Source organism: Phyllostomus discolor, chromosome 12 (genome assembly GCF_004126475.2).
Source record: "Phyllostomus discolor isolate MPI-MPIP mPhyDis1 chromosome 12, mPhyDis1.pri.v3, whole genome shotgun sequence".
NCBI lineage: Eukaryota > Metazoa > Chordata > Mammalia > Chiroptera > Phyllostomidae > Phyllostomus > Phyllostomus discolor.
Window position 1 is genome coordinate 39,086,365 of NC_040914.2, and position 25,237 is coordinate 39,111,601.

General features: G+C 43.3%; 1 protein-coding gene across 1 annotated transcript in view; it reads right to left on the reverse strand.

Moving 5' to 3' along the window:
• The window catches only part of CHD2 (chromodomain helicase DNA binding protein 2), an 82,215-nt gene that overhangs the window by 14,802 nt on the left and 42,176 nt on the right, over positions 1-25,237 (reverse strand). The window contains 18 exon segments of the mRNA XM_028502399.2: positions 147-287; positions 1,184-1,312; positions 2,508-2,630; positions 3,760-3,910; positions 4,111-4,249; positions 7,044-7,183; positions 7,987-8,028; positions 9,163-9,338; positions 10,262-10,432; positions 13,438-13,530; positions 14,199-14,295; positions 15,280-15,428; positions 16,218-16,367; positions 19,599-19,670; positions 21,810-21,962; positions 22,286-22,448; positions 24,325-24,418; positions 24,421-24,512. Of these exon segments, the coding sequence (XP_028358200.1) occupies positions 147-287; positions 1,184-1,312; positions 2,508-2,630; positions 3,760-3,910; positions 4,111-4,249; positions 7,044-7,183; positions 7,987-8,028; positions 9,163-9,338; positions 10,262-10,432; positions 13,438-13,530; positions 14,199-14,295; positions 15,280-15,428; positions 16,218-16,367; positions 19,599-19,670; positions 21,810-21,962; positions 22,286-22,448; positions 24,325-24,418; positions 24,421-24,512 (2,275 nt within the window).

Here is a 25,237-nt window from a genome sequence, read left to right on the forward strand (position 1 = left end):
CCTCCCTCTAACAGCCCCTTCCCTCCTTCTCGGATGCACCCAAGAGATGATGACTTCGGGGCCCTCAACACCCCGACCTATTTCTAAGCCCCAGAAGGGAATGTCAGAGGCGGCGGGCATCTCAGGAAGTAGAATGACACAGGTACCTTCTCTTTCTTATCTTTCGATTTCTTCCTTTCCTTGTCCCCATCTTTGTCTTTCCTAGAACTCATTTGTTTCTCCTTGTTCTCCTTGTTCTCTTTCTTCTTCTGTTTCTTTTTCATTGGACTTTTTTCTAAGCCATCGTCCTAGAAGACAAACAGGGCTATGAGCGATGGCCACCAACTCTGCATTGACTCATCCACACTCTGGAGAAGGCAGCAGTGCCCCCAGTGGCTCCTCACCGCATCTACACGTAGTAGCGTGTTTTCCAGCAGACAGCCCTAAAGCGGGTACCCAGTTCTAAACTCTAGTAATGACCAGTTCAGCCAGCAGAGGCTTCGCTTACATCTCCTCTTCCGCCCAGCGACCCTTCAACACAGGTACTGTCATTCCCATTTCACAAACAGAAGAACTGAACACTGGAGGGTAGATAGCTGTCAGCTAGTGAGTAACTGGTGAGATGGCTGGTATCTGAATTCATGTTCACGTGGCTCAAATCCAGGCTATTCCTGCACCCACTGCCGAGCCTCTTGGAGCTCATCTCAAAGCACAGTTACACTCGAAGAGTAACCAAAACGCCCCCCCAAAAGTTTCACTCACTGAAACCCTCCGAATGATGCTAGTGTATTTTCCATGTTGCCTAGACCAGAGGGCACACACTGGCACGCGCTGACCAAGCCTGACCCGCAGGTAAGTTCTGTCTGGCCTGACAACAAACTGAACTGCATGGCGGCTGTCCCTGGACATGAGCTCCCCGGTGGTGTCCTCACCACTCCCTGTTGGTCCCAACAACGAGGCTGAGTGTCCACTGCTACTTAGCACTGAAACATCCTTGGTTCTCTTTGTTAATGTCCACTATCTGTGAATGTGCAACTGCTGACTTAAATGAACAACTACACCCCTCTCAGGTTAAGCAAAGACATACATATTCTATTTTATCTACTGCACGTGTACACGAAACGTATTTTCAATGGTTTCATACAAATTGGCACAGTAAGTGTAGCTTAAAGAATAACCCTCAACTGGGGAGCACGGCCCATACCTTTACTTCCCCCTCCTCTGATGGGTTATCGGAGTGTCTAGGAGAGGAAAAGTCAATCCCTTGTTCATCTTTTAGCCTGGGAGCTTTGTTCTCCTTCTTTACTCGAGGCTTGCGCTTCTTTAGCTTGGCCTTGGAAGAGAGAGAAAATGATGATTAAATGACAAATCCAGACCCTCAAAAGCTTGGCCAAGTAACACAATGACTCGTGAAACAGTTGCGACCATACAGTCAGACAAGGAAACTCAAAGGTGTGTGACCGATACGCCTGGGGCGGAGGACTGCAGGCCTCACACACCGCCGGCCCCACGTGAAAACACTGGGGGCCTCGGACCTGCCGATTCCACTTTTTGAAATTCATCCTAAAGGTGAAATTCAAATGAAGGAAAATCCCCTTACATACAAAAATACAAATAAAGGTTATATATATAAGACAACAGCAACCAAGAAAAAAAAAACAAACAAAACCAGAAGCATGCTTCATCTAAAAATAAGGGAAAGGTGTTTATCTACTTAGTCAAACCTAATGTAAGTATAAATGTGCCGGATCTGTATCTAGAGCACCACTGAGAGTACACGCTCAATGTATTATCTGGAGAATGACACCACTTATGCGATACTATTATGTGAAAAAAACAAGGTGAGAAATTAGGGTAACTTTCTTCCCCCAAACAGGGATCTTCATATGAATGGCAAAGGTCTAACAGGACTTAAGGAACATACACACACAAAGGCTGTGAGGACCAGATGTAACTTGTATCTTCTAACTGTGACAGTCATCTTTCTAGGTCTGAATCGAAATGAAAAGTTGGGGAAGTAAAATGAGACACAGCTCAGATGAGTTCACTGGCAACTCGCTTGGGATTTGTCACTGAGCAGGTAAGGCAAACACACTGAAGTCCTCCTTCTGATTAACTGTGGATTCCCATTACCCGTTTTCCCCCGCCCTACTATTACAAGTAGCCTAGAATGAGCTGTAACAACAGGCAAACCCAGTGGTGTTCAGACAGTTACTGGAACTACGTTCCAAAACTCGGGCAGCGGCATAAGAAAATGCAGCAGTATGTCTGGACCAAGTGATACTGAGAGTGATGAGGACTATTTTGAGACAACCTGGTAAGAAAGATACCAAGGTGTCTGGGTCAGTAATTAAAACGAACACTTCTACTACCAACTAACCACCACTGCTTGAACCTCAGAAGCAGCGCCTGACTACGAGAAGCTGCCACTCTGGGCGGGGGCCGCAGCAGACATCCGTCCTCCCCAACCTGCAGGGCTAGAGCCTCAGAGCACCGAAGAACACCAGCGCGCAGCCGCACTCACTCACCTCTTCCCCGCCGGACACAGCCCCCTTCTTCTCCAGGCTCTTCCTGAGCAGCTTCAGCAAATAGTCCACTCGGGTCTGTAGCTGCTTCCCCTGAGGCTTTTTATCTGTCTCCACCGGCAGAATCTTCAACAGGAAAGGAAGAGAAGCACCCGCCACCACCCATGTCCCGGTTAGTGCATCAGGATAAACAGAGACAAGAAGAACTGAGCAGTCCTTTCCCTCCCCAGCCACCCAAAATACAGATACAGCCTCAGATCCTATCTCATGTCCATGGCTCCCAGTCACTGAAAATCCCTTATGAGCCGTTCTCGTTTTACAAAATGGGATGGAGAAATCCAGCTCTCCCACTGGCTCCTACCTGTGCTGTTAACAGGGTAGAACAACTCAGGTAGGAGGGGCTTGTTGGCTTCATCTGCTAGAACATCCCAGCCGTCGTGATTTCCTCCTTCCAGGAGCAGGGAATCCCTGGAGCTAGGTTAAAGCTTCATTTTAGATTGAAAATGCTTCTTAGAGCATTGCCGGAGAGCACTGAGCTATGCCAGGACAAGATCTGTCCCTGCTACTACAGCTGGGCCTCTCAGGCCGGAATGGATTTGGTCTCAGCGCTTATGGCAGGGTGCTGTCACCCTCTCTAGGACATTGCACGTGGGATGAGCATTGTTTGACGTGCCAGGAAAAGCCCTGCCAGGAGCACCATGTGGAGTGCATCCTACTGAAGTTTGAGCCAGTCAGCCTTCCCTGCTTATAGCTCTGAGCACGGCCTTGCTACCTGGTAGCCCGCTTGCAACGGATAGGGTGGGATGCTCAATTTTGTGGGAGAAGTACGGCCAATGTTTAAATCCATTACAAAAAACACCAAGGTGGTTCGTTCTTTCTTTGTGTAGAGAACAGAAAAACGGTCATTTCAAATACAGTTGCCAACAAAGGGCCAACAAGTACGGCCGAGGGGTGCTTTTATTGTTAAGAATCTTACCCTGGTATTTGTTGCAATGAGACTGACCTATAATAAAAATCAGAATTTTAAGATTTCTCCTGTAATTTCCCAAGAATTTTACCTATCATCTTCACCTATGACACAGAGTCACAGCCCACTGAAGACGGTGACGTTCCCAAGGATAAAGGAATCCCAGGAATTTCCTTCGTACTAACTTCTAAGTTGATCCCCACCCCCCTCAGAAAATAGTTAAAAAGATATATAAAAATATTATGCAACGAATCTTCTAGAAGTCTCCAGCATCACACAGTTCCTTACTTTGTCAGTTAACTTGAGCTCTGGGTCTGTTTTAATCAGCTCCCAGTTTCCATAGCCATGCTCGTAAATCCCCAGCAGGAGGCGAGAATCGTCCTCCACTCCCCACTCCACATCGAAATGGGCAGCTTTGACTCGACAGGTTAAGCAGTACCTACAGGGATTCCAAAAACAGGAGGACGTCAGAGGAGGGGCCTGTCTGATTTGGAGATAAACACTAACGGAAACAGACAAAAGTTTTCTGCCGTGTTAAAGAGACGGCGGCGAACACACCACGTGAGCACACATTAACTGTAGCCCCCAGTCTATCTGCTACAGCACAAGCACTCCTGCCTAGGTACGTATCACACTCACTTTTTTTTTTCTTCAGGGTCCGCAGGGATAGACTTATGCAGCATCTCAAACTCTTCTTCATGCTGGAGAATGGATTTCACATTCACCTGAACCCCAGATATCTTGATTGTTGGACCTCTCTTTTTTCCTGGTCCTTTCCCTAAAGAAGGCCAATTTCACATTAGATAAATAAGAATTGGCTGAAGTTCCACAGAAAACATGAACCAAATCCTGAATGCTTATTCCTTCAATCTCTGTCTTATTGTTAATCAAAGATACAATCTATAAAGCAAAAAAAAAAGCCTCAATTAATATTTGTAAAATAACCTCAAAACAGTTCAGCTTTTTAAAGATTTTGATATTTATAATTATATTTTAATCTTCCTATCTGTTTTATACTTGTTTTAAAATTAACAAAATTAGCAAAAGAAGATTCTGAAGAAATTAGTGCTAAAGATTTTTCTTTTGTTATTCTAACTATTCCAGCACTCACAAATTTTTTTTTAAGTTTTAAAAATGATCTCTACTAAAAAAGTATGAGGTCAAGCTAATATGTAACACCTCTGAAATGAACAAAAGATGTCATGGAAAGGTTACCCTAACCCTTGTTTCAAATTAAAATAATCCTCGAAGTAAAAATAAAACCCAGTACTCCAACCAGAGTCCAAGCTGCAATCCAAGAGGACAACGCTTGTCTGTGACAGGGATGGCTCAGAGTATGAGAAAAGATCTCATTTTTTAAAAAACACGCAAGTCAGTAAAATGGCACAACAATTACAAACGATTATTTAGGGATTCTTTTGCGATCCACCAGACTGTCACTTGCAAATGCCATTCGAGACAACACTCACGGGAGCTGGGACAGAAAGTGGTAAAGTGGGCAAGACCCTCTGCTGAAAATCAGGAATCTGGAATTTATTCCCCAGTCTGCACAAACTACCCCTTCTCCCCTTTCACCTTTAGTTATTGACCTCTCTGGATCTCAGCTTCCTACACTACAATAGAAAATAGACACCCTGACTGGCGTAACTCAGTGGATTGAGCACAGGCTGCAAACCAAAGCACCGCAGGTTTAATTCCCAGTCAGGACACATGCCTGGGTTGCAGGCCATGGCCCCCAGCAACCGCACATTGACGTTTCTCTCTCTCTCTTTCTCCCTCCCTTCCCTCTCTGAAAATAAATAAATAAAATCTTTAAAAAATATATTTTTTAAAAAATAGACAAAGAATAAAGACACAATTTGCAAAAAAGAAAATTCAAGAGGCTCCTGAACATAGGAAAAATACTCAGCCTCACTTGTCGTAACAGAAATGCAAATTAAATGTATACACATGCCAGGTTTACCCTATCAGGTTGGGAAAAAGAAAAAAATGTGAAAATATCACACTGATGAGACTAAGAGAAAACAGACATTCTTACTCAATGCTGGTGGGACAAGATGGTACAAAATGGAATACATACAACAGGATTATTTACCACAGCATTATTATTTACAATGCTGTAAAGCAACAGATCAAAAGCTGAATGTCCATTAACAGGACACTAAAATTGTATGTCCGTAACAGTCTATGAAGCTCTTAAAAAAAATCAGGCAGTGGAGAAATGATGGTCCATTTTCAATGAATATAGCAGACATATACTGAATAGAAGAAATAAAAGAAAACTGGAAATACCAGGAAAAACTCCAAGTGTATCAGAAATATAAAAGTAAATGAAATCACACAGGCACAAGGGGGCAAAAATCACAGTGAGTTACTTTATAAAATCCAGGGAGTAGAGAAAAACACTGAGAACTGCAGGTTTACTTTTGGATGCTTTCTTGGTGCTATGAAAGCACGTATTTGGATCATGGTCCAAAACTTTCAAGGGAGGGAAGGAATGAATGAATGAATTACATCTAAAAAATTTTCACTATATTTAAGATATTTAAAAATCTCTTACTTCAATAATATCTTTGAAGAAAATATCTCAAAGCACAAATACTCCTTTACTTAATGATGATAGCTAATTCCGCAGGCCATAGACTAAACGAGGTAAGTACTGTGCATGTATGGGATTACTCAAGTAATCACCCAACTCTCTGAGGCAGGTACCAAAATACCATTTTCCCAATGAGACCATGAGAAGCCACCACCTGTCTCAGCTCTTCCAGCTAAGAGATGGTGGAGGCAAGATTCCAAACAAGCTGGCTGCCTCCCAGGACAGACCACTAACCACAGCTGACAAAGCCTCTGGTGAGGAGCGAAGGGCCAACAAAGAAGGGGGGAACTGGCATACATAAAGCATGGTCCAGTGAGCCAGAGTGGCAACACCCTCGCCTCTCTGCCTGAGGTTCGACTGTGAGGGTCCGTTAACCAGGAGGACGTCTGAGCTCTCTGTTCACAAGCCCCACACCTGCGGTAGGAAGCCCGGCGGGGACACTGTCTGGTGTGCAAGAGAACAAACTACAGGTCAAATTCACTACAACGAATTCTAGTGCTATGAAAATCTCAGCGTGACAAAACATGTACGATATTCATACGATATTTTACTCCAACTGATTTTCTAAACCCTTGAAATCTGTCACAACAACAAAAAAATGTACAGGTACATCTAAGATAATTACTGATACTTGTGGTTAAGTCCTCGTTTACACCCAAAATACAGGTGAGTCTGCTTAGCTTCACCCATTTCCATCGAACCAATTCAAACTTTCCATAACAACATAAAAAGAAACCATCCGTCCCGTCCATTATTCTGCACCTTCTGCAAATCAACTTCACTTGCAAGTAAATCTTTGGGAATCCTACAGCGCGAACTCACAGAAAGGCAGGAGAGAACACCCACCTCAAAGGCGCACACAGGGACGCGTGGGGTGCAAGTCTGCTGCTCTAAGAAACGCCGCCCGGCAGCGGCAACACCAGCCCACCGTGCCAGGCGGGGGAGGCGCACTGAGGCCGGCCTACTGACTTACCCTCGCTGGCGTTTTCTTTGAGCTGCTCTTCATACTCCTGCATTGCCGACACACAGCTGTTGTGAATCAGTTCGCCCAGACGCTTCAGATCCGCCACTGACTTATCAACTAGCTCAGCATCGCGTGCTATGCACTCCAGCCTGAGGACAGACACGGGGATACTTCAAGGCCCTGTGCCCACTCTTCCACTGTCACCTGAAATACCACTGGGTCTCATGTAAGCTTGCTCCTGCATTCTACATTCGTACTTCTCTCTACATTCGACAAGAATGTACACTCTCTTAATCGACAAGAAGCCTTCGGCACTGACTGAGGGCTAGAGGGCTCATTTTCCGTCATAAAGAATTGTGCCTTGGAATAGTCCAATTTCAAAAGGCAAGGATTCAGCAATCTGTTAACTAAATGGGCCGTCTGATAAAGGTAGCAGGGTAGTGCCTGCAAACAGCGTGGCACCAGTCTGCTTCTGTTGTGCCCCCTTTCCTTTCTCCAGCCTCTTTCATTCATCACACTGTTCCCAGCAGCAAAGTAGTTACTTCTACAATGTTTTTGATCTCTAAGTCATATGCAGCGTGTCAATGGACACACTGACTAAAAATCAGGCTGTCAAAAGGTACCAGACCTTAAATGGAAATAGTATCAAAAAACACCCCAAAACAAAACAAAAAACTCCTGCTATAAATAAAAGAGAAGCAGGCCCTGGCTGGCGTAGCTCAGTGGATTGAGCTCGGGCTGCAAACCAAAGTGTCGCTGGTTCGATTCCCCGTCAGGGCACATGCCCCGACGTGGGTTGCAGGCCACGGCCCCGAGCAACCGCACATTGATGTTTCTGTTTCTCTCTCTCTCTTTCTCCCTCCCCCTCCCCCCCCCCTCTAAAAATAAAAATAAACAAAATCTTAAAAAAAAAATAAAAGAGAGGCAGATAAAGAACTATTACTAAGCTTACCGTTCAAGGGGGAGACCAAACTTCTTATATGCCTTGATGAACCTGAAGAGATGAGCAAAAAAGCACATTAAAAAAAGAGACTTGGGCTGCATGAATGCAAACATATCCAGTGTTATAATATATATATACCAGTGAGCCACGTACACTGTCAAAAACACACTGGGCCCAGTCCTTGCAGCAGGCCCTGAATGAACGGGCGCCGAACGCCTCCACAGACGGCCGACTAAAATACCGCGTGCTGGCAGTCTGCTCCAACTCAAGAGCTGCTCTGTTCTCCTGACTGACGGTGAAGCTGCTTAGGGACCTAACCGAGGACAGTGTCTTAACTCTGGTGTTACCCATTTTACAAGGTATACATTCATTTAGTACATCCTTCAATCACCACAACTCTGGAGATAAAAATCCCCAAATAGTTAGCTGGTCAATGCAGTCCACTACTGTTACTTTCGATTCCATACTGCGATATTTTTCAGTATTTTCCGGTCCATAATACAACTATGAGATTTTTAGGACTGCCGCAAATATTTTGGGGAATGAGACAAAGTAAAATAAATATATGACTTAAAGCTTCTTAGGCAAAATTCTTTTGGAAACTGTGCTGACTCCTGCCCAACCTTACTTCCAACCAAAACTCCCACCTGCCTTTCCACAGGTCTCTGCCCTAAACCACACCGTCTGCCCGCCTGCTGCCCTCCCTGCAACTAACCAGCACTGCCAATGAAAAGCAAGATGTGACAACACATCAAGGGCCTCTCTGTGGCCTGCCATGCCAACCACTCAACTAGGTGAAGAATCAGAAGAGATATTATGGGGAAAAAACTGGAAACAGAGGGCATGGTGAGTGAAGAAAGTGGGAATAAACGTAACAATAGCTAAGAAACACTAAGAAAGGGACAGTGTGGATACAGGGATTAGGAAAGTATGACACCTGAAAAGGAACCTGGGGATTACTCCTCAAGTCTTCATTCCTCCTTGATATATACACTGAAACATTTTACATCTGAAATAATATGACATTTAGGATTTACTTCAAAATAACATTGAGATGGAGAAGCATCTCTGGACCAGTGCACGGCTGCCTCTCCTGCCCTTCCTGGAGCGTCAGGGGTCCAATCAGCCCCCAGCTGATGGCGCACACTTCCCACCAAGGCCAAGTGAAGGGGGGCCCCCGCCAACCTGCGGATCTCTGCGTCCGTAAATCCCTCTACAAGGTCCTTCCGCACGCTCCGGGGGCGCCCTCTGCGCTTTGGCTTCTTGTCATCATCGGAGTCATCCGTCTCACTCTCAGAGGCAGAGGACCTCTGGGCCTGCCTCTTGGACTCGGCGTCAGAGTCACTGTCATTTGTCTGAGCCTGGAAGGGCAAAGTCACATTGGAGCACATGCCAGGTCTGAGAGGTCTAAACACTAAGACCAGACTCTCGTGATTCTTCGGGACGCAAAGCTCCCATCACATCAGACATTTTCATTGAGAAATAAGGAGGCAGATGCTATGCAATGAAGACCTGACTGGGACGTCACGCTTCCAGAGAAGTGTGAATTCTCCGTCCCAAGAAGTAAACCGGAATACAAGTACTTGGATTGTAGGTTTATGTTGACTTCTTTGGACAAGTTACTTCTCTGTGTCTTTGCTTGCTATTTGTAAAATGGGGAGTATAGCATCTGCAGTCAGGGTTTTAATAAAGATCAAATGAATCAGGAACTGCAAATGCACTAGCTTATGCCTGGCACATAGTGAGTACTCAGTAAACAGTAGCTGCTATTACCTTATGCTTATTTACTGAGATCTTAGACAAACTCAAGTCTCTTATCTCCAAAAAACTGGGTAGTAACTGCCTACTGCGATGTCATTGTAAAAATCAGACTTGACAAGGCCTCTGGTAGTGCTTTGTAAGCTGTGAAGTCCAGTTCTATGATGTTTTATAAGTATTTATCCCAGGTGACAGAAACAAACATAAAGGCAAAAACAGGTTTGTCACTGAGAAACAATTATGATTACCGGTTCTAATCCCAACAGCAAAATGCAAACTCTGTCCAACTCTAACCCCCGTTCTGCTGGTACATAAAGAGGCAACATGCAGCAGTGAAATGCCTCCCAGGGGTGCTCCCAGGCCCTGGACACTGTCCCCTGTTCCTCTGCTGGGTTCCCAAGACCCTGCCCCAGAACCCTCTAGGTCTGGGCAGCAATGCAAGGCCCCTTCCTTAAACAATCAGCCCTTCTGCAGCAGGCAGAGCCTAAGAGGAGGGACGTATCTTTCATCTATCTCACTTGGTCACCTTTTTAGTGGAACTCCGAATTCGAGGCAACATGTAAATTTCTTCCAGCTCCTTCTGCCGCTCCTCCTCCTCAACTCTCTTTCTTTGCTCCTCTGGAATGATCTCATCCCAGTCCTTGTGAGGACGCTCTTCCAGCTCTTCCTCATCTTCCATGGTGGCGAAATTGGCAACCTAGACACAGACAGACAACTGACATTTCCCTGTTCCCCAAATGCCATCTACTAAAACACCAACTCACACGGTGTTTTTAAGCTAAGTACATTGCTATGAATAATAAGGGAGGGGCCTGTGATATTACATAATCAAAGAATCCATTTTCTACTAATCTCTCCCATATCCCCCCAGAAATCAACTTTCCAAATCCTCAAGTTCATCAGAAATTTTACCAAAAATGTAGGGAAACAGATATAAAGATATAAATTGCCTTATAAAAGTTTTATTAAAACGTATGCTGTTAATACAGATGATTATAGAACTGTACATCTGAAACCCATATATAATTTTAGTAACCAATGTTACCCCCCAATAAATTCAATTGCAAAAGAAATATATGTTGTTAAATCATACAATTTCTAATATGCAAGCTAAAACTTTTATATCTAGTCAGACTACCACATGCTGACTACCTAACAGTAATCCATTATTAACTTACAGTTCTATAAATTATAAATTGCTACTGAATAGAACTCACTGGAGGCAATGCATAACTCACAGCACTAGCTACCATCTAGCCAACCAGTTCCCTTCTTCTTTTTTATCAAACATACAGAGGCTGAAGTTATGCAATAACTCACATGCTCAAAAATGCCTTTCACACAGTCTCAGACCCTGGCTACACAGAGACACGCACCAGCTCTGGCCAGCCTCTGAGCTGCGGTGGACAGCCCCAGGCCGGGGCTCCACACTCCTTCTCTTCCTTGCCACCTGGACTTTACAACTATACCCAAGTATTGTGCAAGAGGGGTGTCCGAGTTTCCATTCCACAAAGTCACTTAGGACTGACAGTGTGGTCAGAACTGTGGCTTTCAGCCAAAATTAACTCTAACTTGCAACATGGATGTTGAGGTCTTCACAGTCAGATTTTAAAATTCCATGACGGACAAGAGGTGATTTCTGAGATAAAAAATTTAACATTTCTGTTTTATATAGAAAAGGAACCATCTCACCAATCTCTTAAATTAAGCACTGTCTGTAATTACTTTAGGTCTGACTCTTAAAACAGCCCGATGAAAATGGTAACAAATGCTATAAATATCAATATTGCATATACCTATGTTTATGGTTCGTGCAGGTGGGAACTGAACTTTTTCAAAGCTGGCATGGTGGGTAAGGGCTAGACCACCTGCCTAAGAAACAGTCCCACCTCCACGTACATGTGACCTTAGAAAATCTACTTAGCCCCTCTGTGCCATAGTCTCATCTGTAAATGAAGATAATTCATCTACTGTTGTAACAGTTAATATATGGGGAGCATTTAAAACAGGGCTCAAAGTACAGAAGTAGTTTCACAAGTATTGGTTATTATTACTTAAGAAAATGGAGCTCTTATTTATCTCAAAATATACTTGCTGTGTTTCCAACATGTCAAAATACGGTAACAAAAAGATTATTGGGAAAAATGGACTCAGTGAAGCACTCCAGAAAAAGCAATGAAAAGACTCCTCCTTCAATAATAACACTTGACCAGGTGCTCAAACGTAATTGCCAAAAGGGCCTTGGAGGCAAGAATCACCAGTCATGTGACTTCTGATCAATCAATCTGCAGTATGCAGAAATTTTTACACCTAAACACTCACACAACATTCTGACCAAGGCCACAACATGAAGATCACTTCTGTTTAAGAAAGGAGCAGTACTCACAGAAATGGAATACAGCTGAAACACCAATAATTCATCTCCACCCTCGGACACATGAACTCTGAAACCAGAGCTCTTTGATCCACTTCTTCCCCATTCTTCCATGAGACAACTTCTACCTGTGGCCAACCTTGACCTCGTTACATACTGCTTCCTTCCAAACCCTGCACCCGCTTCTCCCTCAATCCTAGTGGGTCTCCCACACTTAACCATCACTGCACTGTACCTGGCTTCTCTAACCAGCATGAAACTAAGCCATGGTCCATCCTTTAACCACGTCCCCACTTAAAACTGGGAAGACTTTGCTGCTTTGGCTCTCCTCCGCCTCCCGAGCCAATCTCCCACCACCCTGGGATCGCCAACCGATCCAGTTTCTCTGACCTCGAGGACTGGCAGAGAAAGTCATATGAGCCAGGTGACTGGCTCCAACTGAAGCCCTATTTTCTAAATTCAGCGCTACTCCCTATCAAGTTCCTCCCCGTAACCCCTGGCCCCACCCATGGCTGTCCCAAATCTTTTCCACTTCTCAGCAAACACCTCACTTATTTCGCTGGTATTTAAGTTCGCCAATTGGAACTCCCACGTCTCTCCCTCAAGCGCACTTTCGTTTTTCTTTCAAAGGCCAACTCCTTCATCTGTGCCTTTGATTACAAACCTTCCAGTCTCCTCTGAGGCAACGTGTCCTCAAGTTTTCCTTCTTCCCTGAGAACCTTCAATAGCTCCTACTCTCAAATCCCTTCCTCAACCTAGAAACATGGTAACAGGTTTTTAGAAAACCTTGTCTTGCTTGAGCCTTCTGTCATATAAATTACCTTCACTCTACTCTTCACTAGTTGTTTACAACTCAGTGCTGGTGCCCAGCTTCTGCATTCAGTCCTTGATCTTATTTGTCTGTTATATCAGATACCACTGGCCATCCTGTAACGACCCTTAAAAAAAAATCTCACCAAGTCATCAAGAGCCTCCTGTCACCTTGTTTTTATACCTTTGACCTCTTTGTCATCTGACTTCATTAACGTCTCTCCCACGAGCCTTCCACCCCTCCAGTTACCACCTATCCCATGACATCATATCCTCAGCCCTCTCCCCAGATGTCTCTTCCTCCACCCCCTGACCTCAGTGGTTACCTGCAGGGGGAGGACGGGAGATTCCATGCTGAGAACACGCTTGGAACTCCAGAGCATGATTCTGGGGACATGAGTCAGTTCGAGTAAAGGGAAGAGCAGAGTGTGCCCTGCGCCCTGCAAGTGCCACGGGCATCAGCTATTATTGGCTAATGAGTCAATGAGAAGGGCTTCCTCCCACGACAACTTTCATACCTTAAATTGTGACAGGAGCTCATCTGTCGCACTAGTTGACACTTCGTTCTCCCTGGTTTCAGCCAAGCGCAAAATTTCATCTATATCCATTTCCTAAGAGAAGAACAGCAATACAGCTAAGGTAACAAGGCGACGGTGGTCAGCATACACTGAAATGCCTGATGCAAATAAGTCAGTTCTCTTTTCTCAGGTTCCATTTCTACCTTTCTCTTACTGACCCAGTTTTACACCATTTTCATTTAATGTCTCAAACGATCATTCATACAAACAATTAGGTGATACTTCAGAAAATACAAGAAATAAAACTAGAAAAAATAAGCCAAAGGAAATCTTCAAGTGCTTTCCTCATTTTCTTCTTACTGAATTTATTAAGAGCTTAGAGCTTAGCCCTGGTTGGCGTAGCTCAGTGGATTGAGCGCGGGCTGGGAACCAAAGTGTCCCAGGTTCGATTCCCAGCCAGGGTACATTCCTGGGTTGCAGGCCATAACCCCCAGCAACTGCACATTGATATCGCTCTCTCTCTTTCTCTCTCTCTCCCTAACCCTCCCTCCTTCCCCTCTCTAAAAATAAATAAATAAAATCTAAAAAAAAAAAGAGCTTAGAGCTTTATTATAAAAATCGAAAACAAAAAACCTACGTCCTTGAAATAATTAATGCTTCTTTATAGACGGCTGTAACACGAACTCGGAAATCTGCTTCCAAAAACCTCTCTCTCACAAACGATGCTTGTCAAAACACATTGTTCCCTCACTGTTAATTACCTGAGGCTCCGACTCCTCCCCTTCAAGTTCTTTGAAAAGATCCTCTGCTCCAAATTTCAGAATAGCTGTCAGCTCTTCTTTATTAAAAGGATTTGAACTGTAAAAGCGAAATGCAGTTGTATCCCTTAGGATGTCAGTACACCTCTGTGGAGTTCTACTTTGTATCTGCCATTCATTAGAGGATCAAATTACTGGTGAAACTATCAATTCTGCCATAAGAAAAATTATCCTCAAATTATCTTATCTCTATCCACAGGATGAGACTGTGGTGGGAACTCTAACCCAGGAAAAGACTAGGAAATCATTCTCCTCCTGTTGGCTCATCTATTACATGATTAAACGAGGACAGGTAATTAGCAACATGAAGTAAGAAAAGTCTGCCTCTGTCCTTTGACTCAGAATGTACCATTCATTCGCCAAGAATTTTCAACCTGCTCACCTCTGGTCCAAAAATAAGAGAACCAAGCTTCTACCTAGATTGCTCTACAGTGGAAAATCATCATCTGAAATATCCTGTTCAGGAAAAGCTCACTTTGATATAGGAAAAGGTCCTATATCAAAGCTACAAGACCACCACAGAACACACTCAGCGATTTGGTCAAAATGTAAATTCTTTAAGAGAAATAGTTTGTGCTTTCAAATAAGATCATAACTACCTTCCTTTTGTTTCGGTAGGAAAGATAACAATTTCCACACAAACATTTTTACCCACAGTAAGAAAACAGCTGCCAATTCAATCTGGTGAAAAGTTCAAGGCAACATTATGCCAGGATGAAGCTGCTGTGTCATGTGTCACATGCGGAGCCAATCACACGAGGCCAGAGAAGGACAGGAAAGAGAGAGTGAGGAAGATGGAGAGGAGGAGAGGGCAAGAGCACACATATGCAAAGGGTTGATAAGGAAAAGAAATAAGGAAAACAAAACAAAATAAAAATGCTATCTTCTTGCAGTCTTAGTCGTTTCCAGATAAGTAAAGGCCTAACATCTGTTGTACAAAGTCCTATTAGAAGAACGAATGATACACCAAATGTTGATGTAAAATCGGCCTGACTCCACTGCCTCCCATCCCTCTGGCACTCACTTGGACCTTCCCGAGTTGTTTTCCAGGACCGTCCGGCCAGTGGTGTCCATGCGCTGAATCACCAGATGGTCCAATACCATCTTCTTTTTGGCCCGTTCTATGATCTCTTCCTCCACAGTCCCCTTTGTAACCAGGCGGTAAATATTTACCTGTAGGAAAAAGAAATGTTAGACTTATGCCCGATCACACCAAAAAATGAAGTTACACCTGTCTAAAACCAGGAGGGGAAATGAAGATCTGTTCTCTAGCATCATAAAATGACTGTAAGCCACCCACTCAAGCAGACAGCTTAAATAGATGCACTATTTTTACTCTCTGCAGCAGGTTACACTTTAAATAAGACTGCCTTCAAGGAATTATGATAGCCTTGTTCTAGAAATAAAAATCTTGCTAAAACAATCCATTTCACCAAAACTGGATCTTTGGCCGAGTATGAAACTTATGAGTTACCCAATACTAAAGCAAACTTTGAAATTCATATACAAAGGAAAGAAGTATATATTTTTCCCACATTCCTTAGAGCTAGAATTGGTCACATATAATAAAAATACGCCATGTTGAACGACGCTAAAGAGAATATTTAACAACTTTTCCATACTAAAATAGATGAAATTTCCGTTCTTGGTCAATTCATCATTTATCTTTCTTTGAGTAAACCAGAAAGTCACCGGTGACGTACTTTTTACTACACTTGATCTTAGCCAAAAGTCCGAGAAGCGATCGGTGACATACTTTTTAAATAGCAAAAGAAAAGCGTTCCTTAATAGGCTCATCTTGGCCCCAAAGACAGCTTCTCTGCACTAATTAACAGCAACAAAATCTTCCCTTGGGAAATGAAGACGAACAGGAAAAAGGCAATTCACAAAACATCCCGAAAGGCCTGAGGAACTCCTCTCCCTGCCCCCTCAAGCCATAACCAGAAGCCTCTCCCCACTGACCTGCTTCTTCTGACCAATCCTGTGGGCTCGGGCTTGTGCCTGCAAGTCGTTCTGGGGGTTCCAGTCAGAGTCAAAGATGACGACTGTGTCCGCTGAAGCCAAATTGATTCCCAGGCCACCAGCCCTTGTCGAGAGCAGGAAACAGAAGTCCTGTACACAATGCAATATACTACTTTATGCAGTGGCCTTCTCAGAAACAGTTTCACAGTCCAATAAGCCCTTACACCTGGAAACCCCTGCAGGTGTGAAGAAAAGTGAGATATGATGGACACACTTTATGGAGGCTACAAGAATGTCAGGGACTTGACGGACGGCAGGGTGAATTTTCATTCAATTAGGAGGTAAGAGTCAGTACAACGAACTAAGGAGTAAGGTAGGATCTGATAAGGCAATAGCAGCAAAACATTTATGTTCGCACCTGGCTAAAACTAGCATACAAGCAGTAACAAAAACTAGACAAACGTAATTATCAAGTGGCCTAGATGCTGACTTTCCACAGGGAGATCAATTGTGCCGCATAAGGCAGTCAGGATAAACAAGGACCCTGTTCTGTAAACATCCCTCCATTTGTCAGGCTGGTGAGGACACAGAAACGCCGCACTCCGAGGCCACGTGACGGGACTGGTGAGAAGCAGGGCAGCCTCCATCCCCACAGGACATGCACGGAGAAACCAGAGCGGGTGGCCCGAGAGCTGCGTGTGCGGAAGGCCTAGGCACTGCTGGCACACTCCAGGGTTCACACCAGTGACAACAGAGACTGGGCGGGCACGGTACACCTGCCCATGTCTCAGTGCTCAGAAAAACATGGGCACGAGGCAGGGGATAAACTATGTGAGCTAGATAAACAGAAGTCAGACTTCCATTTACAGAGCGTTTGATCATGTATGTCAAAGGTTGGCACAGAAGTAGCACTCAAAAACTGACAGTTCTGAGTTGTTGTTTAGTTTTGGGGGATTTGGTTTATTTTTGTTTTTATTTTTACAGAGAGGGAAAGGGAAGGAGAAAGAGAGCGAGAAACACTGATGTGAGAGAAAAACATCAATCAGTTGCATCTCACAGACACCCCAACCAGGGACCAAACCCACAACCCAGGCATGTGCCCTCACTGGGAATTGAACCTGCAACTCTTCACTCTGTGGGATGACGTCCAACCAAGTGAGCCTGAGTTGTGTTCTGATAAATGGGTACATTCAATATACAAACATATGCATGACAAGGTCTCCATGTTCTAACTAGAGTCACAGTGGCCAATGTCACGCCACAGAAATAAAAATGGAGACAGCTGTCTCCCAAGAATGTTAAATAATTCCAATAAAGAACTGATTAATGGGGATGTTGACGCACATGCTCTGTGATCCTTGGTAAAACACCAAGTGACACCAAAATGGTAAAGAAACCTACAGGTAAAGAGGACACTTCAGAATGAAATATCCAAAACCTAAAATCTGGGGTCCGGTTGATCTCATTAGCCATTTTCAAAGTCTCTCTTTATCAAAGATAATATGAATTATAATAAGATGTTCTTTGTGTCTATCGTCAAATTGGCAAATGTTAAAAATTGTGCAATTCAATGAAGCTAAGGGTGAAATATTGGAAATATTCATACGTAAACACTATGAATATCAATTATTTGGGGAAAGTAAATTAACAAAATGTATCAGAAACCCTTTTGAATTGTTCATATGCTGTTACTGTTACCTAAATATCCGACAACAAAGTGGCTAAATAAATAACAGTACAGGCATGAGAAAATATCAGAAATTAAAAATTTTTTAAATCTTTAATAACAAAGAAAAAATGCTCAGCATATAATTTTGAATGAAAGATGGTAACATTGTCCGAATCAGGTAAACATATAAAGAAATAAATGATTTCACTCAGTATTGAAAGGAAATACACCCCAATGATAGGAATAAATAGCAAGTTGTCTCTGGGATGGGAGTTTTGCACAATTTCTTATTTGTGTCCTTTCCCATCTCCTAAATCTACATGTGCATATATTTTCCCCAATGACTAAATATTTAATTCTTTTTTAATTAAGTTAAAAAGACTCAAATTTGTAGAAAAGGGTAGAGAACCTATACCCTATATGTAAGCCATGGGGCAGGGGGATCAATTGAGAACTAAGAAAAAAAGGAATTTGGGCCTCTTTTCTGAGAAAACGCAATATGAACCACCCCACTCTATTTTTTAAACTTGGAGCAGGGAACAAAAAACAATTTCGACAAATACTAACAGAAAAGCTAGCATTCACTGAGGGCTCACTGTGTGCCAGGCCATGTGCTCAGCGCTGAGCACTGGCCACGCATCTCCTCCTCGCAGCAGTGCCATGAAGGAGGTATTGGAATTACTGCAATTTTACGATTGAGGAGACAGGGAGGACCTACAGGAGGAACGGGAATGAGCTCGTGCTCAGTAATTCAGTTCCTCTTCTCCGTACTATTCGGAGCCTTGGTTCTGAGCAGATTAGAGCCCCAAGCTCCTCAGGAACTAAAATTTCAGGCTGGAGAAGTCAGAAAACCACAGTTTAACTAGGACTACACGCAATTCCGGAGGTAGAAGGCATGCCACTCTGGAGTATGAGACAGACATTAAGAGTGTGTAAAGCTCTTCAGAAAGCAGGAAGCCAAGTCTGTTCTGTTTATACAAAACAGTGGCCCAGACTTCTTAAGTTCTACAGTTCTCTCCAGAGTACTTCTCAGTCCACTCTGGTCTCTCCACAGCTTCCATTCCCTCCACCGACACCAAAGCTCTTCTCCCCACTTCCCTCCAACCCCACAGTTCTTTACAGTTTGATGTGCACCAATGACAACGCTACAGTGGTTCCCAACTTGTCCTAAGTGGCTCTCCTGTATGTCTGAAAAGTGAAACACTCTGCAGCACCACATTCAAGCTGGACACTACAGTAAATGTTACTGTCAGCAAAGCAAGATCATTAAGTCTCTTTGTACCAGGGTCTAACGAATTTGAGGCATGGCAAATGTGCTTTACAAGACCTAAAGTCACCAAAAAAGTACAGATTAGAACCTCCTGGTACTAAAAATATGTCAAAATTAGCCTACTGGCCAGCCCTCCCCCACCTTCACCTGGCCGGTTTCCTAGGCCCAGAAGCTTGGTATCTGGAAGCCACCAGAGAAAACTCGGTTGATATGAGAACAACTGTCATTAATTCACACCAGGGAGATAAACAAGCATGCATTTGCTTTCCTGGAGTGAACACAGAATTAAGAGACACCTTTTATGTTAGTGATTTCTCATTTCTTCTCTCATGATAGGAGAACTGCAGTGAATTATTTCTGAAACGGATTATATTGAGCCAAAAGGGCTTGCCCTTGATACAGAACCCAAGCTGTCCCAATAGCAAAGCCATGCAGGGTGTACCTCAGAACCATCTGCATTGAAGTGGTCCAGAGCCTGTTTTCGGATTTCTCCCTTGATGGAACCATCCAGACGCTGTAAAAATAAACCACAAGGAAATCATAAGGTAGGAAGATCAGCTTCACTCAGAAGAGAACACCAGACCTGCAACCTTTATCAGCGCAGCACCCACTGGGTAAAAATAACTGGAATGCCCCGGCAATGTGCTGTCTGGGGCTGTGCTTAATTAAGCAGCACGCTCTACTTGCCCCAAGATCTCCCGTTACAAACTCAAGGTCAGAAGCTTCTGAATCAAAGGGCTATCTGGGTTCATCCAAGGATCAGAAAGGCTGCCAAGACCTATAAGGAAAAGAAGGCAACCCAAGCTCTGGTTCGAGGCTTTGTTTGCTTCTGCATCTGTGGGTACTGAGGAAACGAAATACTACCCCTGGTCACCTAATAATTAGCTCCCGGAAAAAAAAAAAGCTTCATAGCTAATGTAGCTAAAATTTGCCCAGTTATTAAGTATTACACAAACCAAAAAATTATTTTCATCCTTTTTTTGAAAAACATTTTGCAATTAACACTGAGAATGTTGAAAATTAAGTTGGTCATATACCCAGCTTTTCAAAAATTGCACTCTAAAATGAGAGCCAAGTTCAAGCAGCAAAATAAATGCACCTTCAAGAGAGCCTCTAACATTTCCTGGTACATAAAATGCTTTAGAGCATATGTCAGTTCTAAGCAAAAATAAAATGTCAACATACAGAAACCACATATGTAAAATAAAAAGTAAAGATTACCTGTATGTTGTACATACAAAGCCCTTCCTACTCTTTAAAATCATTTTCGTATTTCTTTCCCTCACAATCACCAGGGTAGACAGACAAAATACCTCATTTTGCAGAAGGCAAAACTGACCCAAGAGAGGATGTCAGCTGGCCAATGACCAGTGACTGGCTGGAGACAGCCTATGGAAGGACCTACATACCCCCAGCTCACAGGTCTGCTGACCAGCCCCAGAACCACCTGACCCCAAGTGGAAGCATACACAGGAACCCCCTTCCTTCTTTCAGATGAAGAGCCTCAACCAACAGGTAAGTTTAAGTGGCAGGTTCACTGCCTATATTTGAAATCCAAAACCCAAATGCCCCCATTTAACATTCCCATTAATAGAAGACATTAGACATGATAAAGCTGAATGACTCCAGCCTACTTTTTCCCTAGAGAGAAAAGAAATGCATTATTTGACTTGATATCAAATGATTACTCGACCTGAAAGCTCACAGGGACCCAGTGCCTAACAGTGTGCTGTATTTTGGTAATAATCACAGTGCTAAACTATATGCTGTGACAGCTACTGAAAGACCACACAAGATGTCAGGGATATAGCAATGCCCTCCAGAGTTTTAAAAGACAATCTGTTAAATTTTAAAGCTCAGCCTTCTTAGGAGAGTCACTGACTCCAAGTTTCTTCAATATCAGCAAAACTAGATGAGTTGGCAGAACAGTCCATCCATTCAAAGTTAAAGAGAAAAACTATTTAAATAAAACTTAAAAATCAAAATGTTTTAAAAAATTTATGCCAAGAGTAAAGGTAAATCGCAGACACATCTATACATAGATCAGAAATTAGTTTCCCATAGTCTTACACCCAGAAAATATTATGCTGAAGAAACTCTTTTCCACACATTTTATTTTTCTTATCTCATAGGAGATAACTGAACGAAAACGAAAATCAGCATTAACAAGTCTGCAGAAGAAAAGGGGACCGTTGCCACATGCTTCAGGGACCAGCAAGCTTCAGGCACACTGTTCCGGAGTCCCCAGCCCCACAGCCAGGGCTGGCCTCCCGGGAGCGGGAGCACCGCACTGCCACCTCTCCTTTTCTGTCTAGGGCTCTGGTTTCTGTAACCAGGTTCCCACCTCCTTCCTGTCTACCTTCAACCGGACTTGGGGATGCCAGACATCATCTAACAGGCTTTTCTCTTGCCCAGTTTTGCTTTCTCTCATCCCCCCCCCAAAAAGAAAAATGATCTTCATGCGACCATGCTCATTATAGGGTTATAGCATAAAGGCATGGATGTAAAAAATGAAGACCTCCCTGGAGCCTTCATCTCAGCTTGTTTCACACAAAGGAACTCTTGTTCACTACGGCAGGGTAATTCAGCAAACAAAGCACAGTACCCAGGGGAACAGAGGGAAGGAGGGAGTCCAATTACCGAGCGCCCTTACCTGGAAAGGGTAGTGCTTAATAGTCAAGTACTCGGCCAGGATATCCAACATTCTCACCATCTGGGAGAAGATGAGGACTCTGTTCCCCCTCTCTCGGAGTCTGGTCAGCAGTTTATCCAACAGAATCAGCTTCCCGCTGCTCCTGATCAGGGACTGAAGATTGAAAAGACATTCCAACGTTCAAAATCCTGCAGCCTGCCCTTCCTCTCTACGAGTTCTCATTTTTAAAATCACATTTAAGCTTTCTGAAGCTCTCTGTAACCTAAGTGACATATTTCAAGCAATTCCTGAAATGCTCTTTACCTGTCATCGATGACGTTATTGAGCCACAATACTTTAGGATCTTTCCTAGCTATGTTAACTGTTCGCACCTGTTTTTAAAGCCCCTTCTGATGCTTCAGTCATTTTGATAAGAAGCAAGTGTAGAAACTAAACTGTGTCTGAGAAGCAATGAGAACAGGACAGCAAGCACACACCGTGAGAACCTCCTGTCCGTTCTCCCTCTCGTTCTCCTCGGGCGGTTTGATCAGGTAGCAGTGGTTACAGCACTTCTTTAGTTCCATCACGATATTCAGGAAGCCGGATGTGCTGCCTCTGGTTCCTTTGGCGAGAGCCTTGTAATTCCTGGTCAGGATCCACCTGCAAATTACAGGTGATAATGATACTCTTAGATGCAAACAACAGAGTTGGGGTATGCTATGAAATACGGACAGTGAATCCGGGTCAAATCAACCCTCTACACTCGTCTGTGACTGCAGAGGAAACCAAGTGTCCACAGTAAACGATGAAATAATGCCACAGGGCTGGAATCAGCAAAATCAAGGCAACGGAGACCAACTTTCTTCACTCAAAGAATTTACAAGGAGAGAGGAGGGGAGTGGAGGAAGGTTAAACTTAAAAGACATTACTCCGGTTAAAATAAACTTAAGGGACATGACAACCAATCCTAATGAACGGAGCGTACTCAGATCCCAGTGCAAACAAGCAATATGTGTGTGAGCAGACGCGTGTGCACACCTATTTATGACAACCAGAAAAAATGTAAACACTTACCAGACATAAAAATATTAAGAAACTATTAATTTTTTTAAGGCATGATAACAATACTGATATCATGCTTGACTCTTTTTTTTAAACTGGGGTATAACTGACATATTGCATTAATTTCATTACATCACATTACAGTTCAGTATTTGTACATACTGTGAAATGATCACAGTAAGTCCAGTTAACATCTGTCACCATAGAGTCACAATTTTTCTTCTTTGTGAGGAAGACCTTTTAAATCTGCTCTCTTATCAGCTGAGGTCACGATGCAGTGCATTACACTCCCACGTCTCACTCATTTTGTACCCGGAAGTCTGTATCCTTGGAGCCATTTCACCCACAGCAACCACCCATCTGTCCTCTCTTTAAGCTTGGGGTGAGGTTCTTAAACTTGATTTTGGGGGTTTTATCTTTTTGCTTAACTCTGAGAAAAAGAGTCCCTATTTTTTAAATGTATGGAAACACTTATGCTATGTACCTGGAACATGTTTCAAATGACAGAAGGGCAGGAATGGGGACACAAAAGGAGATCTGGAGGAACTAAGACTGGCCCTGAGCCAGCACCGATGAAGCTGGACTGTGGGTCTGTGACCCCCACTCTATTCTGTGTCTGTATGCAGCATCTGACAGCTCCCATAAAAAATATTTTTTTAATCAAGGGAGTGTTAGGCAAACAGGTAAGAGAGTTAAGTACTGAAAATTAAAATCTTGTTCTTATCCACTTGTATAATTAATGAAGAACAAGCAGGGAATGTTAAGATGGCCAAACTTTCTAACTTTAAAAGGCTGGAGCTTTTATGGCAATATCATTCATTACAATTACTCCAGATCCACCTTTAAATCATCAAAACGAAAGGCCATGTGTGACAAGCACATTGGATGCTGCCCTCTGTCCTAAACCCACCGTTTTGCCTTTAACATATTACAGCCTAGACCCAGGCCGTACGCTCCCCGTGCCTCCTGGAGGGCCTCCTGGAGCACCTCCGCCTTCACAACTTTTCCTTCTGAACTTCCTCCCACAGCCCCAGCACACACCTCAGTGTAAACAGCGCTCCCAACTGTCCCCAGTTTGTCTTCCCTACCAAACAAACAGCGAGGCTCTGGCAAGAAACCATTCCATCATCCTCGTATTCCCAGTATCTACAGGATGGATGCCTGGCATTATCTCAAAATCTTAAATGACTGAGTGAGTGGCAGAGAACTATATAAACAAGCCTGCTTACTCCTAGTAGGAGGTTAGCACTGAGAATTCACATATGCTTCAGCCCAGTCACAGAATGGAAGTACTGTGCACCCTCTCACCCAAATAAAAAAGCAAGGATAATAAGGTGTCCTCTGACCATTACATTGCTCCTTAAGTCTGTGCTGGGACATCACAGAAAGAAACAGTTGGTTTGTCAGTTATCCCTCTCATGGCTTCATGGCATTGACCCCAACCCCATCAGGCCTAACCCAGCCCATAACTTACTTGTAATACTGTTTCTGAAGGGCCGACATCTCCACCCTGAGAATCTGCTCCACTTTGGCGGGCAGGGATTTCTCCACATCTTTCTTCACTCTCGGAGAAGGAAAGGCTCTAGCACCTTGTGAAGACTCTGGTAGCCGTTCTCCCTCCCTTTTCCCGTGGTCTCTTCGAAATCTTCCCAGAACTCAAACCTGGAGATGAAACAATAGTGTTACTTAGCTACGTAGGAGAAAAAGGCATTTTTCCACAAAAACATTTTTAAAGGAAGTGATTTAAAAAATCTGTTAAAAAAAATCTTCCCCATAGGGAAAGATAAATCTTATCTGTCACTAGCCCTTGAATATAAGAGAGGGGGAAATCAAATGAATTAATTTCACCAGTCCACACTGGATAACAGTTTTCCAATTTTGAGAATGCACCTAGAGTTCACAAAACATTTCAGTATATCATGCAATCAGTATATGCACAAACACAGTAAGTCACTGTGTGAAACATTATACAGAAAAAATACCCATAATCTTCTAATAAGCTTCAATTCCTTAGGGAAATAAAATTCCAAGGTAAAAGAATAATCAGTGGCAGTATGAGAGCTGTCACTGCTCAAAGGCGAAAGCTATGTAATTTCCATCAATAATCTTCACTATTCATAGACTGAAAAGTTAATGGAATGTAACAACAGAAACAAGACAACAGCCCTTAGACAAGAACGATACAACTGATATAAAGTTATTAGTGCAATCTGCAGACATAAATTTTATTAAGGAATTTAAAAACTTGTCTCTCGTGTGGTTCTGCCTGAACTCTAGACAGAAGTTTCTCACATTTAAATTTTAATTCAACCATCTTCGGTACACTAAAAGACTTGTGGCAGAAATCCAGAATGGGACGTTATGACCAATTTTCTTCAAAAATAAAA